The 15,074-nt window shown below is 39.1% G+C and overlaps 1 protein-coding gene across 2 annotated transcripts in view; it reads right to left on the bottom strand.

Annotated features, from left to right (window-relative positions):
* Positions 1-15,074, bottom strand: part of Ndst4 (N-deacetylase and N-sulfotransferase 4) — a 332,494-nt gene that overhangs the window by 46,432 nt on the left and 270,988 nt on the right. For both annotated transcript variants that reach the window (XM_039102716.2, NM_001191849.2), the window contains 1 exon segment: positions 3,523-3,705. In XM_039102716.2, the coding sequence (XP_038958644.1) occupies positions 3,523-3,705 (183 nt within the window).

The following is a 15,074-nucleotide window of genomic DNA, read 5'->3' as shown; positions in this document are numbered from 1 at the left end:
CTGCCTATTGGCAAAGACTCACATTGCACTTTTTAATTAGGTGACAAAGCAGCCTCACATATAGAGGAGTGGGTGCTAATGAAAATTTACATAGGGAACCGAAGGAATTAAACAGATGTGAAGATTACCATTTTGCACTTTTTCTTTCTATTTGTAGTAATAAAAAAATGTGTGAATTGAAAATGTAAAGGAAAATAGCAGTTGATTTCTATTTAAGAGTGGAGAGTACTCAATAAGAACTACTCAAAAATCGAGAAGGGCACTTGCATGTTTCTTTCCCACAATGAGGAACAGCAACCAATAACCTATTCTAAATGAAGGTCATGAGGAGAGGGCGTAAAATGTTTGCCAACTCATTCTGGTTTTGCTTGCACGTAGACAATGAGGGTATTTCTATTTCGTGTTGGACTCCTCTCATCGATGTAAATATGAAAGAGGATACAACTGTGGGGAAGGACACTCAGAGCCCTGCAACCTTTACCATAACTTCGCCCATTTCATTTTGACGTCAGTTTTGATCGGGAAAGTCCGTCCAGTTTTCTGCACTAAGTCAAATGCTTTCAGCATCTCCCATACCTAACTAATTCCCTCTTGACCTTGGCCACTCTTCTATTTTCTCTTCTTTGTTTTGAGTGGGAAAATCTTTGTGTTTTCTCTTAGATTTTTAGCAGAGATGTCCATGTAAGCAGCCGTATGCATGGGAGAACAAAGGTGTTCTTTGTGAAGACTCTTTAGAGACTCTTCATACGTTTCAACTGTAGGTTGAACACACTTCCATTGATGTGCCCGTTAGCAGTCTGTATGACAATGCCTTAAGACTTCTGTAGACAATAACAGTAGGAATGCAAATCTGTATACTCTGTAAATTGCTTCTGGATCATCACTTTATTACTCTACTTTTAACTTAGATATTAATTCAATATTAGGTTTATATGTGCTTTATTCTTATGATACAAAAACAAGGTCTAGGCACTCATCCTAGTGCATTACTTGGAGTTAAAAGCTGTGGGTACTCACCCTAGTTAATACATCTACACATTTCGTTCTTTTTAAATTACAATTATACTCTTTAATATTTTAATGTTTTTCCCTTGGAGCCTCCTCTATCCCAGGTCTCTGACGTGTACTGGAGATGCTGTTCCCTACACATTTCATAGTATTTCAAAAGGACATTTCTTTTATTTTTCCTTTTTAAAAAATTCTTTAATGCTTTTTTTACAGTCCAGTCTTCATCCCCATCCTGGTCTGCCTCCAGTCCACTCTCTATCTCAGAAGCCTTCCCCCATCTCCAAGATGATATCCCCCACCCCACCACCCCCACCTCACCTCTCTGCTCCCTGGAGCCTCAAGTCTCTTGAGGGTTAGGTGCATCTTCTCTCCCTGAGGCCAGACCAGGCGGTCCTAGTTTTATTTGTGATTGTAAGTTTTACCTCAATCCACGACCACTCTACTTTTTAATTGCATATTGATTATTGAATGAGAATTCAGTTGATAGCTGGAACCATCATGTCGCCAAAATCATATCAGAGCCGTGTTCATTTCTATTTATTCTTTAAAAACAATAATAGTATTGGGCCAGTAGGGGGGCTCAGTGACTAAAGGTGCTGAATGTGGCAGATCAGAAATGGATGTTCAATCCTCTGAACCCATGGAAAAGACAGAAAAGCAGAACTCACAGCCTTATCCTTAGACCTCCACACTCGCCTAATAGGATATGCACACCGGCATTCACAGCCACACTTATGAGTTATTCATAAAAGTGAATTGATCACTAATTTTTAAAAGATAAACAGCAATCTTAATGATATCAAAACAGCATTAAAACATATTTCTTGTTATTGTTATTCTTGTTATTCAAACTGTATGATAAAACACAGTTCAATGTGTAGGGAAACATTTTTCCCTTAAAGACAGATTAGCGCTTGGAGCCACTGAGGTGAAAGATCTCTTATATAGCTACGACCTGTCTAAGACACGTCTTTTGATGTAGTCTAGGTTGCAGCCGATGGCTGGTAGTTTGTGCACTCATAGTAGTGGGAGTAGGCGTGTCTCTGACTCTTTGACTTGATCTTGGTGTCCTTGTCAAGTCTCAATGGGAGGGATTTTGCCTTGTCTTATTGTATCTTATTTTGTTCTGTTTATTTTCTCTTGGAGGCTTAAAAAGGAAATGAAGGGGGGTGGAGATGGGGTAGAGGGTAGTTGGTGGGAGACCTGGGAGAAGTAGAAAGTAGGGAAATGTATTATATGAGAGAAGAACCAATTTTCAATAACATCAGAAACCTATATCTATCTATGTCTATCTATATAGAGATATATAGAGAAAGATAAGTAAATTGATGTGCAAAAATAATTGATTTCCCTTATAATAGGTAATCTACTACAAGTGCATATGGTTAATTGTTGCTGGTAATTCATCAAAACAGGGCATGAATTGAGGCAATAGTACAGTATAAAGCATAATAAAAATCCTCTGGAATAAGGAGAAATATAGAATTTTATTTTTTTATTTCATTTCCTAGAGCCAGTTTTGCTGTGTATATTAGCAGATCTTCAATGGCCGCAGGTCTAGAGAATCCCGGGCCACCTAGACACGGTGCTGTTTGATGTGACTCGTGGACTAAATAGAGACAGAGAGTCTTGAGGAAAGGAAATAGGGAAGATTCTGAAAGTCTGTTTCGCAGTAATTTCTCATTAATGATGATGCTTCTTTTCTAGCGACTGCTTAGCAGGGAACATCTGATCTGCTCTCCGCAGCCAGCTCATTGATTGTGTGGGTCGATGCAATCTGATGCATAAAGGGCCAAGTAAGTGGGAGGCAGTGCTTCCTAGATAACCACGAAGACGAGATAGTTTACACTGGATGCTTTCAAGCTGTGTGGCTTCACAGAGAGTCAAATTAGTAGTAAAAGCCATCCGAAAACTGGCAAGTCTCTTTTCTATCGATAGGCCTGATGTTACTGAAATTAGTTAGACTTAAAGAAATGTGAAAGACGCCAAACAGACACTAAATCCTTAGGAGCAGGAGGAAGAGGCAGCTCTTTCCTTTTTGATGTACTCTGTAGCATACATGTTCATGTTAGTGTGTGGTAACAGGATCTGGAATTAATTACAGAGCCTCTTTTTCTGTTTCTGTTTTTAGTCTTCTGAGCTACCTGCTACTGATCATTTTATAGTAGCTAGCCAGTCCTTGTACCATACATAAGTCTAAAGCATTTGCTGGCCCAGAACTCCATCCATAAAACGCCATCCTTACTACTGGGTTTCCAAATGAACTGATCAAACAAGCAAAATAAAACTACAAATGTAAACATTCAAATCGCAAAAGATACAAAGTTCTATCATGGAAGACACTGTGACAATTGGAAAAGGGAATAATTTGTATTACATTTGCATGTTAACATGCCCTAATCCATTTATCTGATTTATTTAATTTCATGTTTATGTCATAAATTCCTAACACAAGACAAACAGTAACACATTGCTAATATTGCCCTCCCCGTGGAGAGAAGGTTTGAGTGTTACCTGCCAGAGAGGGTCTTTCTGCTCAGGGAAGAGTTCGAAGTACTTATGGGCCAGTTGCACTGGTGGCAGGGTCTGCAGTTTCAAGTTGGTCCAGCTGTGCACAAAGTTGGCCAAGTTCACAAAGGTGTATAAGCCGAGGCGGTCATTGCCGTAGTTAGACAGATGCGTCATGAAAATGCTGATCTGAGAAAGAAATCCAAAGGTCCCCTCAGTCTCAGAGGCACACCCTCAGACGTGGTAGCATTTGGGCAACAGCTCGCCTAACTTCAGAACCTCAAGGCAGGCACAATTACAGTTTTCGGTTGTAATACACTTAGTTTTTTTTTTTTCTAAAATACCACTTAAATTACTGTTAAAATGAAGACTGAATTGGGGATGGGCATGAGCGCCTTGCTAACCAGAAGTGTAGTGCCACTTTCAATATTGGTTTTACCCTTATGAGGCCAATATCATGAACCCCAAGTCATATAATCTCCAGAAAGCATAGGAACCAGAACTAAAGCAGCTCTAAAGCAAAGCAAATGTTCCACTTCTCTCTTTTGTTAAATTGGTTTAATATTTTTAATATTTATTTATTTATTTATTTATTTATTTATTTATTTATTTATTTATTATTTATTGTATGAGTACACTGTAGCTGTCTTCAGACACACCAGAAGAGGGCATCGGATCCCGTTACAGATGGTTGGGAGCCACCATGTGGTTGCTGGGAATTGAACTCAGGATCTCTGCAAGAGCAGTCAGTGCTCCTAACCACCTCAAGTCCCCCACTTCTTCTCTTATGAAGATGCATTCTGATGGCATCAGGGTAGCATAGACTTGCTTCTTTGCATTATAACAAGGACTTTATCCGTTTCTTTACCAAAGCAAAGGTTGAAAATGATAAATGTTTGGGGAGATAGGTTAGAGGTTGAAGCATTGCACAATGCGTGTACAGAAACATTACAGGGTAGCATATAGCTTTTACGTTTTGCTGTGTGCATTAAAAATAAATTTAGTTTAAAACCAGTTTTGCAGAGGTATTTTTACATTAGCCAAGAACTACCACCTTCATTAATCTTTTACAACTTTTCAGACCTTATGTGAACTCTAAGAATTTTCTGTCTTTCCTGTGTTGTTCTTTGTGCATCACAAACTAGGAAAAAGTGACGGTTCTTGAAAGAGCATGCAAGAATTTACTTGATATAAGATAAATTTAATGTGCAGTCCATCTCAGCCATTGTAGCAGAAACTTAAACATTAAATAAAAGAAAAATTTTGCAATCTTCACCTAAGTTGCTTAGATTATTAATGCAACTCTGAAAAAGAGTCAATCATTTTCTAGCACCAGCAATTTATACATTTATTTTAGTTCTCATATTATTTTTAAACACACAAGATGGGTCTATAAGTATTACAGGGCAACGCAAATAATCTAATTGAGAACTTTTTTATAACTTCGTTTTTAAGTAATATTTTCATAGTGCTTTAGTGAGTAATACTAGGCCATTGAGATTGAACAGAGATGAAGGAAAAGCCAAGAATCGGTGGCTACCATTTCATGTCAATGTTCACTCTCTCAGACGTTATCACTTTATGTGACTATTCATATTATTTAGGAACAGTAAAATTAAACTAGGAACATGCAACTCCTTCAAATCATTTCACTGCGACAGCATTAGAATAGTAGCTATGTAGCAAAGATCATAATACTGACCCACTGTTCTCAAGATGTAATGTCACTGAATAACTATAACTGCCCAGAAAGAAAACCTTGTATCTTAAAAATATAAAAGTGTTCGTTGTCTTGTACCAGAATACAGTAAATGATATTCTGCCTAGAAAATCTAATTTCAAGAACCAGTTTCATCATTTGAAGGACTTTTCATTTTCAAAAGGTGTTATCTTTCTCTCTGCCTTACTGGGACACTGAAAAGGTTCCCAAGGACAACTAACTAAAATTATCTGCCAGTGTTCATCATCCCTGAAAGAAAAAAAAAAAGAGAGGGTGAGAATTTGGTTCATTAGCCCTAGTGTCTCCAAATTATAAGAATAATACCCCAAATTATGTAACACTTACCTGTGGTAGTCATGAATCTAAGCCCTTCACATTTATAAAATCATTGAATCCTTTTCCTGGTCTTACAGGGTAGTTTCATAAACCCTTTTACAGATGAAGAAATGGAGTCAAAGAGCAGTTAAGTAAATTGTGTTAGCTTCCACTGAGTGAGGTTCAAAATGGGGATTACATTCCCAGATCCACCAGCATGCTGTTGTGCCCTGAAACGTTGTCGTGAACCCCGAAAGACTACCAAGGAGCTGAATCCTTTGTAATCGCATTAGGTTCTTTTTGTTCAAGCTCCAAGCTGGGCTCCCTGCCAACATTGCCACAGAAGGAAGGTAGACCCCTGAGCCTGGTTTCACGAAAGCATTTATAGAGCCAAGAAGTGGGTATCTAGCCTGGTATGCATCTGTTTGGGGGACTATTGTGTCCTTTAATGTAATTGACTGATGCTGGGAGCCAAACCATAACCTTAGCTTCTGTTTTTCTTCTCACTGGGTTTTGTTAGGTGTAGTGTCAGGGGCCGGCTTATACTCTAAAACTCAAACATAGGAGGGGATATTTACAACAATGTCATTGGCATAGTGAGTTTACCTGACGGGTGCGGAAATTTAGAGTAAATCACTGAAATGCTAGCTGACACAATTAATCTTACCTGAAACACATCTGCTCTCACTGAATAAGCTCTAGAGCCCATGCCGCTGGTGGTGCAGTCACTAATGAATTTGCCTCAATGCAACTCAGTGCCTCAGTCTTAAGCTCTTGTATCCCAGGTAGGAGCTGAATTTGCTGCAGGACTTCATTTTGGAGTTTCCAGAATGTAGCAAGGTATCTGTAGCTAGACCTCACCAAACCAGGATTATTAGGAAGTCACTACAGCCTTCAGGAAATAAGAAAGCTGAAGTGGTGTCCCTCAGCTTAATTATCATTTCATAATTAAATGGAACTGAAATTATCATAAAACCAAGGTACAGACTGAATACCTCACATACTACCTTAAGGCCCTAGAAATCTGTCATTGTTACTTCAAGTTGGAAGTGTAAACACCTATAAGTAGCCTAAAATCTTAGAAAAAAATAAGAATGGACTTTGAGAATAATGTAAGGATTATTTTTTAAAAATTTTATTGGTTATTTTGTTTATTTTCATTTCAAATGTTATCCCATTCCCAGTTTCCTCTCCAAAACCTCCCACTCTACCTCCTACTCCTTCCTCCAAGAGGATGCTCCCCCACCCACCTACTCCTACCCCACCACCCTGGAATTCCCTTATACTGGGGCATCCAGCCTTCACAGAACTAAGGGCCTCCACCCTCTTTGATGCCAGACATATGCGGCTGAAGCCATGGGTCCCTCCATGTGTACTCTTTGGTTAGTGGTTTGGTCTCTGAGAGCTCTGGTGGGCCTGGTTGGTTGATATTGTTGTTTTTCCTATGGGGTTGTAAACCCTTCAGTCCTTCCTCTAACTCCTCCATTGGGGTCCCTGTGCTCAGTCTGATGGATGGCTGTAAACATCCTCATCTGTATCAGTAAGGCTCTGGCAGAGCCTTTCCGGAGACATCCATATTAGGCTCCTGTCAGCAAGTACTTCCTGGCATCAACAATAGTGTCTGGGTTTGGTGACTGCATATGGGATGGATCCCCAAGTGGGGCAGTCTCTGGGTGGCCTTTCCTTCAGTCTTTGATCCACTCTTTGTCCCTGTATTCCCTTTAGACAGGAGCTAGTCTCGGTTAAAATTTTGAGTAGGGTGGGTGGCCCCATCCCTCAACCTGGGCCATGCCTAACCTCTGGATATGGTTTCCAGTTCTTTCTCCCCTTTTTTGGGTTTTTCAGGTAATATTACTCCTGTTGGATCCTGGGAGCTTCTTGCTTTCTGGGTGTCTTCAACTTTCTGTTGGCTACCCCAGTTCCCCATCCCCCATTGCTACACACCTCTGTTCAATATCCTGACCCTCTGTATTTCATCCCCATCTCCTCCCACGCCTGATCCTGCCCCCCCTTTTCCCCTCTCCCCTCCTCTCTTCTCCCCAAGTCCCACTCACCCTCTACCTCCCCTGGTTATTACTTTTATATCACAGGTAAATGGATATTATCATTTCATTTGGTTATTATAATGATTATTTTAGATTTTTACAGAACACTAGCTTTAACTAGTTTTTCCTGAATTTTTGGAGGAGAAGCTTTGATTCATGGAGGAAGCACAAGCAGCCTTTCACATAAAGCAGAGGGTTCGGTCCTCTGTCTTAAGCTAAGGGCGGTTGGTGCACTTATACTTCCCTTGGCTGCATGTATAAGCAAGCAGCCAGCAGCCCTGGCTGCAGTGGCTGTCATATGGGGCACTGAGTGCACATGCTTTACTGGTTAAGAGCAAATTAGTGCTGCTGTATGGTCAATTGACTGCACTTTAAGAAAAACAGTTTTGCAAGCACAGCTTAGCTGCACGTATCTGGCTTGCTAAAAGCGCCTTTTGTGCAGATGGAGCACTTTCGCTTTAGCATTTCTGGACAAATAGCTTATTTACGAGGGGGAAAAAACTGCTCAGAAAGTGTAGGGAGAAGGCAAAATAAGACTGTGGCTTGAGACCTAAATAAGGCAGGTCAAGGGATGCAGGAAGAGGTAATAGCCAATTATCTGACTTACAAGGTGCTGCTATCTGCTCTTTGTCAGTGACTGCCCTCTGCCCATTGCCCCTAAAATAACTAATTTAATTGAATTCATTTTGGTCGTTATTTTCGTAGCACATATTAAGAATGTCTTAATATGAACCACAGGACCACCTGGAGTATGTATGACTATGCCACATGCATGCACACTGTTGCTAGATATCACTCTGCACTCTGAAATATTACAGCACAGAGCTATGAACCTACTCTGAAAAATCTTCATGATACAGACAACAGGCAAGCTCATCATAATCAATGGCTTATTTTGAGTAAGGTACAGAGTGCTGACATTCTCGGTCCTCTTGGAGCCTGCCTTCTAGAGATCAGGAGGTCTGGGTGGCTGTATTTCTGTGATTAAGCGTGCCTCTGGGCCACCTTTATCTTGCCTTTAATGCTGAAGTCTCTCCACTCCAATATAACAAAACAAAGAAAACAAAAAAGTGAGTTTAAATTCTCCCTTTTATGAGTTGATGCAATCAGAAGCAAGTTCTTAGCCTCCACCGTAGGCTACTTTTAGGCTGATGACCAGATACATGGTGTGTATAAAAATCAATTGTGGATGGAAGAGATTTATTAGAAATGCACTTATCGTTCTTGCAGTTCATGGACTCCCTATGCCTGTAATCCGAGGACTTGAGAACTCAGGTAGGTTTGCAAGTTCAAAACTACCTTGGTCTACATTGCATCTGTCTTGAAACAGAAGAGTTTAATGTTCAATATGTACATCTTCATAATAGAAAATTGGATGACTATAATTATTTTCTTGATAATCCTTGACTGAATATAAAGGGGATGCTATAGTGATAAGTGTTACTTGTTGCCCCTATGTGCTGCTCCACATACAGGATCTCACTGTGCAACCTCAAGGCTGCCCTGTAACTCAGCATCTTCTTACCGAGATCTCAAGTCTTCTGAGCCCAGAGGTTCCAGGCCTGTTCTAGGGCACCTAGTTCATTTAGTTACCTTTTAAAACAATTTCCCATGTGTTATAAAGTTGCTAGTTCAAGGATACAAGGAAGAGAAGGGAGAAAATGAAACAAAAGAGCAAAGAAGGAAACCCTCATTTTAACCAAACCCTCATTTTATCTAGAGAGCAAGGCAGCAACATTGTCTGCATTGATTTAGAATATTTTCTGAGTCAACACAGAAAAGTTCCCATACACCTCCAGCTTGTATATCAAATACAATGTGACTGAAAATTACGTGATCATGAATATCAATGGCCAGAAAGCACTGCACGGTCTCATAATTTAGAACTTAGGGACACCTTTGATAGAACACATTTTTAATTAAAATACACTTTAAATATTTGAGTGTTTTAATATTAGTGCTACACTGACTTTAAAAATAAACCATCTGTAAAGTACATCTTTCATAGGGGGGAAAAAAAGGAAAAGAATTGCTATGCAGACCAGAGAGACAAGAAGTTCACTTGAGGCAGCTCGCACTGTGCTCGGAGCAGGATTATTCAAGATAAGCATTAAGTATTAGCAGTCAGTTTCCAGTTTCGTCCCTGTGGCTCTGACAGCATGCCACTTTTCAGAATGAGTCCATTGTGTTTAAAAATATGTCCATTAGCTGGTTAAATTATTGATCAGGCTTTTTAGTTCTCCTAAGATGTGAAGATGGATGGAATTCAGGGGAAGAGTCCTGATGGCTCATCTTTTGGGCTTTGGCATTGAATTCATAATTGTCGTAAAAAGGGTAATTTGGTTTTTATTTTATTCTAAATGTAGGCTGTAACCGCACAGAGAGAGTAAGCACAATGTTATGCTTAACACTGCCCATTTGCATGCAATGCTACCGCATTTAAGCACAGATAACACAAGCTGGGCATGATTTCAGGCACTCATATCTCTTTAGTTTGGAGCAATTAATGTCTTGGAAAAAGTACGCATCTATAAAATTACCCAATATAAGGAAAGTTTGCCAAACCCCAGGTAATTACATTGTTTTATTACTCAACACAAAGAATGCCATGACCTTGAGGTCCACTACTTAGAATTATAATTAGTAGTGTATTTGTCAAAAATGAAGCAAACTTAATGGTTTTATCTTTTATCTTTTCCTAATACATGGTACTGGGGGACAGTCATGTTGCTTTATTAATAAAACTCTACAAAGTGGTTTGATGTCCATTTTTCTTTTGCCTGTTCAGTTGTTTGACTTAGAAATACCCTTTTCTAGAGAAAAGGAAGCAAAACCAAAGAGGTTTGGTAGCCTGCCTGGGAAAATGCCAGCAGATCCAGTATCAAACACATCACCAAGTCCACTAAACAGCTAGAAACTTGTGAGGTGGGTAAATATCTTGTCAAATATGAAAAGCACAGCAAAAATAAACTTAAGGACAAAAAGCCTGTGAACTCAGGATCAGTTTCTTTTTCATGTCCTGGTTTAATCAGAAGTTTACCAACAAACAAGTTAGTTGAAATTCCTAGTATGTTTTTTTTCCTAGTATGTTTTTAACTTCTGTTTTTATCATCACAATTATCTAAGTGATTTGTCTTCAATAACTAACAATATATCAATTATGATTTTTTAAAAATTCATTCATGCAAAATGTCACTTACATATCTTTAGGGAAAAGGGCATTCGCGTTCCAATATATGCATCTAAATGCACACAAACCTTTCATCTCCATAGTGAGTCGAAATATTTCAGGGTAATAAATATCAAAGTTGAAAATAATTATCCCATGTAATAAGACTTTACATCAGCAGTACCTCAAACAGGCAACAAGGTTACAGAAATGGAAAATAAGTCCTTTCCTCTAGGCTCAAAGAAATATTTCAATTATTTTGTTAGAGTTTTCAAGGTATATTAACTAAAAGTGAATCTTGGAAAGAGAAAGGTGGCAGAGAGAAGAGGCTAGAATAAGAAGGGAGAGGAGAGGGATAGACAAAGGAGCAAAAGAGAGAGAATAAAGCAAAAGGGTATTTTAGAGCCAAGTGTGTTTGTCTGCAGATCTAGGGGAAAATGGCTTCTGCATGCAGCTTTGTGCATGCCTGTAGATCTCCAGTCAGAATTAACTTCAGTTATTGATCTTCCTCAGGCTGCTTCCCTTACCAGAGGGGCTTTTGTGCATCATGTGACTCAGTTTGGTTTCATATAAATTGTGCAGTACCACAAACATTCATATTTAATCACCACTCCTAGCTGATGTTTTAAAATTCCATACCGCTGACTCTTCAAAGGAAGTGTTTTTTTTTTTTGTGGGGAGATGGGGTGGGGTAGGAAAATTAAACACTTTTAATTTGGAACATATTTAATGAAGAAAATAATGTTTCCCTATCATTTTTATTTACACTCACTGTGGAAATCCGAAAGGATCCAGATATGACCTTGTGGCAATGTAATAATTCTGTCCCATTGCTTTGCTTTGCAACAATAGGAGGTTAAAGACGTGGCTCTTGAATAAGGGCATCTGGCCATGTGCACTGGGCTCTGAACCAGAGGCTCCCATATTAACTCAAGGAAAACAGTGACTTAGTTTGCAGGTATGTTTTGATAGCTAAATCAGTTGTGTGTATCCAAATAGGTTTTCAATGGAAAACATTGCACGGAAGATATCACACATGTTCAGTTAAAGTTGGAATACACTAATGCACTACGTACATGGATATCTTTCAGAGCTTTTTGTTAACCTGCACTAAACCACATGATAAAAAACAAAATTAAATAGAAAATTCTATACATAAATAATTCATGAACTTTGAATAATATTTGCTAAAAGAGTATCATTGATTTCCTATTTTATTATTAATTTCTTAAATGTCTAATCTACAAAAAAATTATCAAAGATACATCTATACAGAAAGCAGTATGGCAGACATGGTAATCATGGGCTGTTGGAATATTACTCTGTGGGTTAAAGGTGACCATTGTAGTTATTGCATCAAATACATTATTTAAAATTCTTTAAATTTCATTTCATAGATGCTTTCCTTTTGTAAGCAAACAAATTTTCTTTATCTATATGAAATTATATTTGTGTATATCATGGCTTATGATTGCATTTTGGTAATTAATATGACTTCTATATTGAATATCTGGGTCCCCTCACGAGGATGGCTAAGTTTGATCACCAGCCTGTGAGGTTACCGTTCGGTTTTCAGAGCGTTTGTGAATAAATTCAAGTTGTTTTCACCACGCTCATCAGTGATGGGTATAGTTAAGAATCAATATAGGAGGGGACTGTAGATGGAACCCTCTGGTTTATTTTTAAAAGCATATGAGTGGATTTTAGGCACAAAGACGACTCAGGAGTAGAGTAGAGCTGGCTTCTTGCTTTCTCTTGGGGGGCACTGATGTCTGACACAACCTGTATTTATTTGGTCATTCATGGTCTGTCCCTGCATCCTAACATTTTAGAAGAAAGGTGTTGACCACTATTGTAGCCTCATGTCTTTCTAACAAGCACGTGATAGGTGTGCGCCAACAGTGGGTGCCGTGGAGTTGTGTCTCCTTGGTAACACACACTCAACTCCTTCTCTAGCAGCAAACATAGAATAACTTAATTGCGTTCCAATTTTTCGTCCCAACTCTAAGGACACGAGGGGGAAAACAAAACATTCCATCCCACAGCCCTGAAAACAGCTGGTATTTAATAGCATAGGATGAATTTCGAAATTACGTTTTTATTTGTGTTTTCCAGAAATTACGTTTTTATTTGTGTTTTCCATTTCTGTGAGGAGACTCAATGCAGCAGAAGTTCCATTCCGCATTTGATTATTTACCAGCGTTCCTTTTATTTTTTTTCCAGTCATAATATTTGGTTAGTGAATTATTAACAAATCAGAGTTGTTTTGATCCAGGGCTGACGAGCGTGTAAACACTGATCTTCCTGAATAGGGAGGCTGGACGGCAGCTTCATCGGAGCAGCAGTAACCAGGGCAGCTGTTCTAACAGAGAACAGAAGGCTCCTGATGGATTTCAGCAAGCAGGACCCCCGACTTCTCATTTTTCTTCTAAGTTAATAGAGGCTTAAGTCATTAAAAGGCAGCATGTTTCCAACTGAATTGCTATAGCATACATTTGTATTTTCTTTTGTTTTGTTTCGTTTTTTTAATTAGGCAAACCAGGACTGAGAATTTAGGTGTTATGATTTTGGACAATGGTTTACACAATGGAGGACTGCCACCTTTGCTTTCCTTCTGAATACCTGTTTTGTTTTTAACAGTGTGACAATGATGCCACATAAAAGTCACCAAAAAAAAAAAGAAAAGAAAGAAAAGAAACAAAAAAGAAACATGCTAGCTTGGGAATGATCCTCGGTAGTGTAGCCACTGGGTAGAGGAAATACGACCATTTGCAGACTTCTCAAATGACATCAGGTAGAGTCAAGCTGGATTTGGTTAACTGGAAACCCATCTTAAAATGTGTTGAATAAGCAATGGATTTGCAAATATATATTAAATGTCAATTGTGCATCTAACCATATATTAGAATTAGAGATATAATAGTGAGTAGATTTACATGTGGTTTTGTTTAACGGAACTAAGGGAGGATGAGGTAAAATAGTGATCTGAGACGCGCAGGCTCTTGGGTCTAGCAGTCTGGCAAACTGCTCCTCAAGCAGAGAAGTATGGAATCTGGGAACGGAGGCTTTGTGGGAAATTTCAGGCAAGAGAGTATGTCAGAGAAGGAATGGTGGTAGGAGGAAGGGGTTAGGTGACAGAGAGAAGGCAGAGTTCAAAGGCAGCTAGCCAACAGTGTAGTCTAGAAATTAAAGTTGATAGGATGTGATCCGTGCAAAAGATCATGCAGGAATGAGCATGAGAGCTCATATAGGACCCCAAAATTTCTAAGTAGTTTGTAATTTAATCCGAGCCACAACAAAGCACTGTAAACCGGGAGAGAGAAGCACACGCTGTAAATGAATGTCTCTGAGCTGCTGTATGAGAGAGGGCATAGGTGTCAGAAGCTGCTGCCACCATGCACTTGGAAAGGAATGATGTCTGAACAGTGACGACCTGAAAGAGAAAAACGTAAAAGATTCAAACGACGGCAGATCTTGAATCTCTAGTGATCCGTGTTTGAAAAAAAAGTCTCAATGATTTGCTCTTGATTAGCTGTCTGGGATGAAAAGAACATCCGAGTTGATACTCAACTGCTTGGCTCAAGTAACTGGATGGAGTGTGGAGAGATTTTTGAATAACTGTAACAGGAGAGACATTCCGAAAGGAGAAACTACATCTCTTGCTTTTACTCTCAAACTATTAAAAGACAAACTGCAAAGAACTAAACCTGGAGGAACTTCTCTTCCAGGAAGAGAGTCACATACTTCTGGCAGTTTTAACCTACGCAGACTTCTTGACTCAGGTTTCGTCTGCTTACAGAACTGTCACACTGGGCAGAAAAGACAAGAAGATTTGGGATCCTTCAGCTTTGGTCAAACTATATCAAATATATCAAAGTTCTTTGATCAATTTGGCTCCTATTTTTTATTTTTAAAGAAGTGGCAGGTTTATGGATCTAAGTTCCGCGTTATGATTGAGGGCTGGACAGAATTAATAAGGATCTTCAGCTAACAGGGGAAGCCTGGAAGAACCCTGTTACCACTCTGGGAGTCCAGGTGAACCCTGTAAATTTCTACAGACTGGACTCTGGATACAGCTTTCGAGCAGTGGCCTGGTTCTAAGCCAGTTGTCAGTCTGAGAACAAGAGATATGGGGTTGCTTCAGGAACCCCAACAATTGAGTCTAAACCACCTGCCCAAAAACGCCAATTAAAGAGAGAAATGGTGGTGAAAAACAGACACAGCAAAGTGGAACAAGGAATCTAGTGACTTCAGTGTTTAAATGAATGAATTTTAAGTTACATAGAAGAAGAAATTAGGCAAAGAACGA

This window comes from Rattus norvegicus, chromosome 2 (genome assembly GCF_036323735.1).
Source record: "Rattus norvegicus strain BN/NHsdMcwi chromosome 2, GRCr8, whole genome shotgun sequence".
Lineage (NCBI taxonomy): Eukaryota > Metazoa > Chordata > Mammalia > Rodentia > Muridae > Rattus > Rattus norvegicus.
The sequence above is the reverse complement of the archived record's forward strand: the minus strand, read 5'-3'. Positions and strand labels throughout refer to the sequence as shown.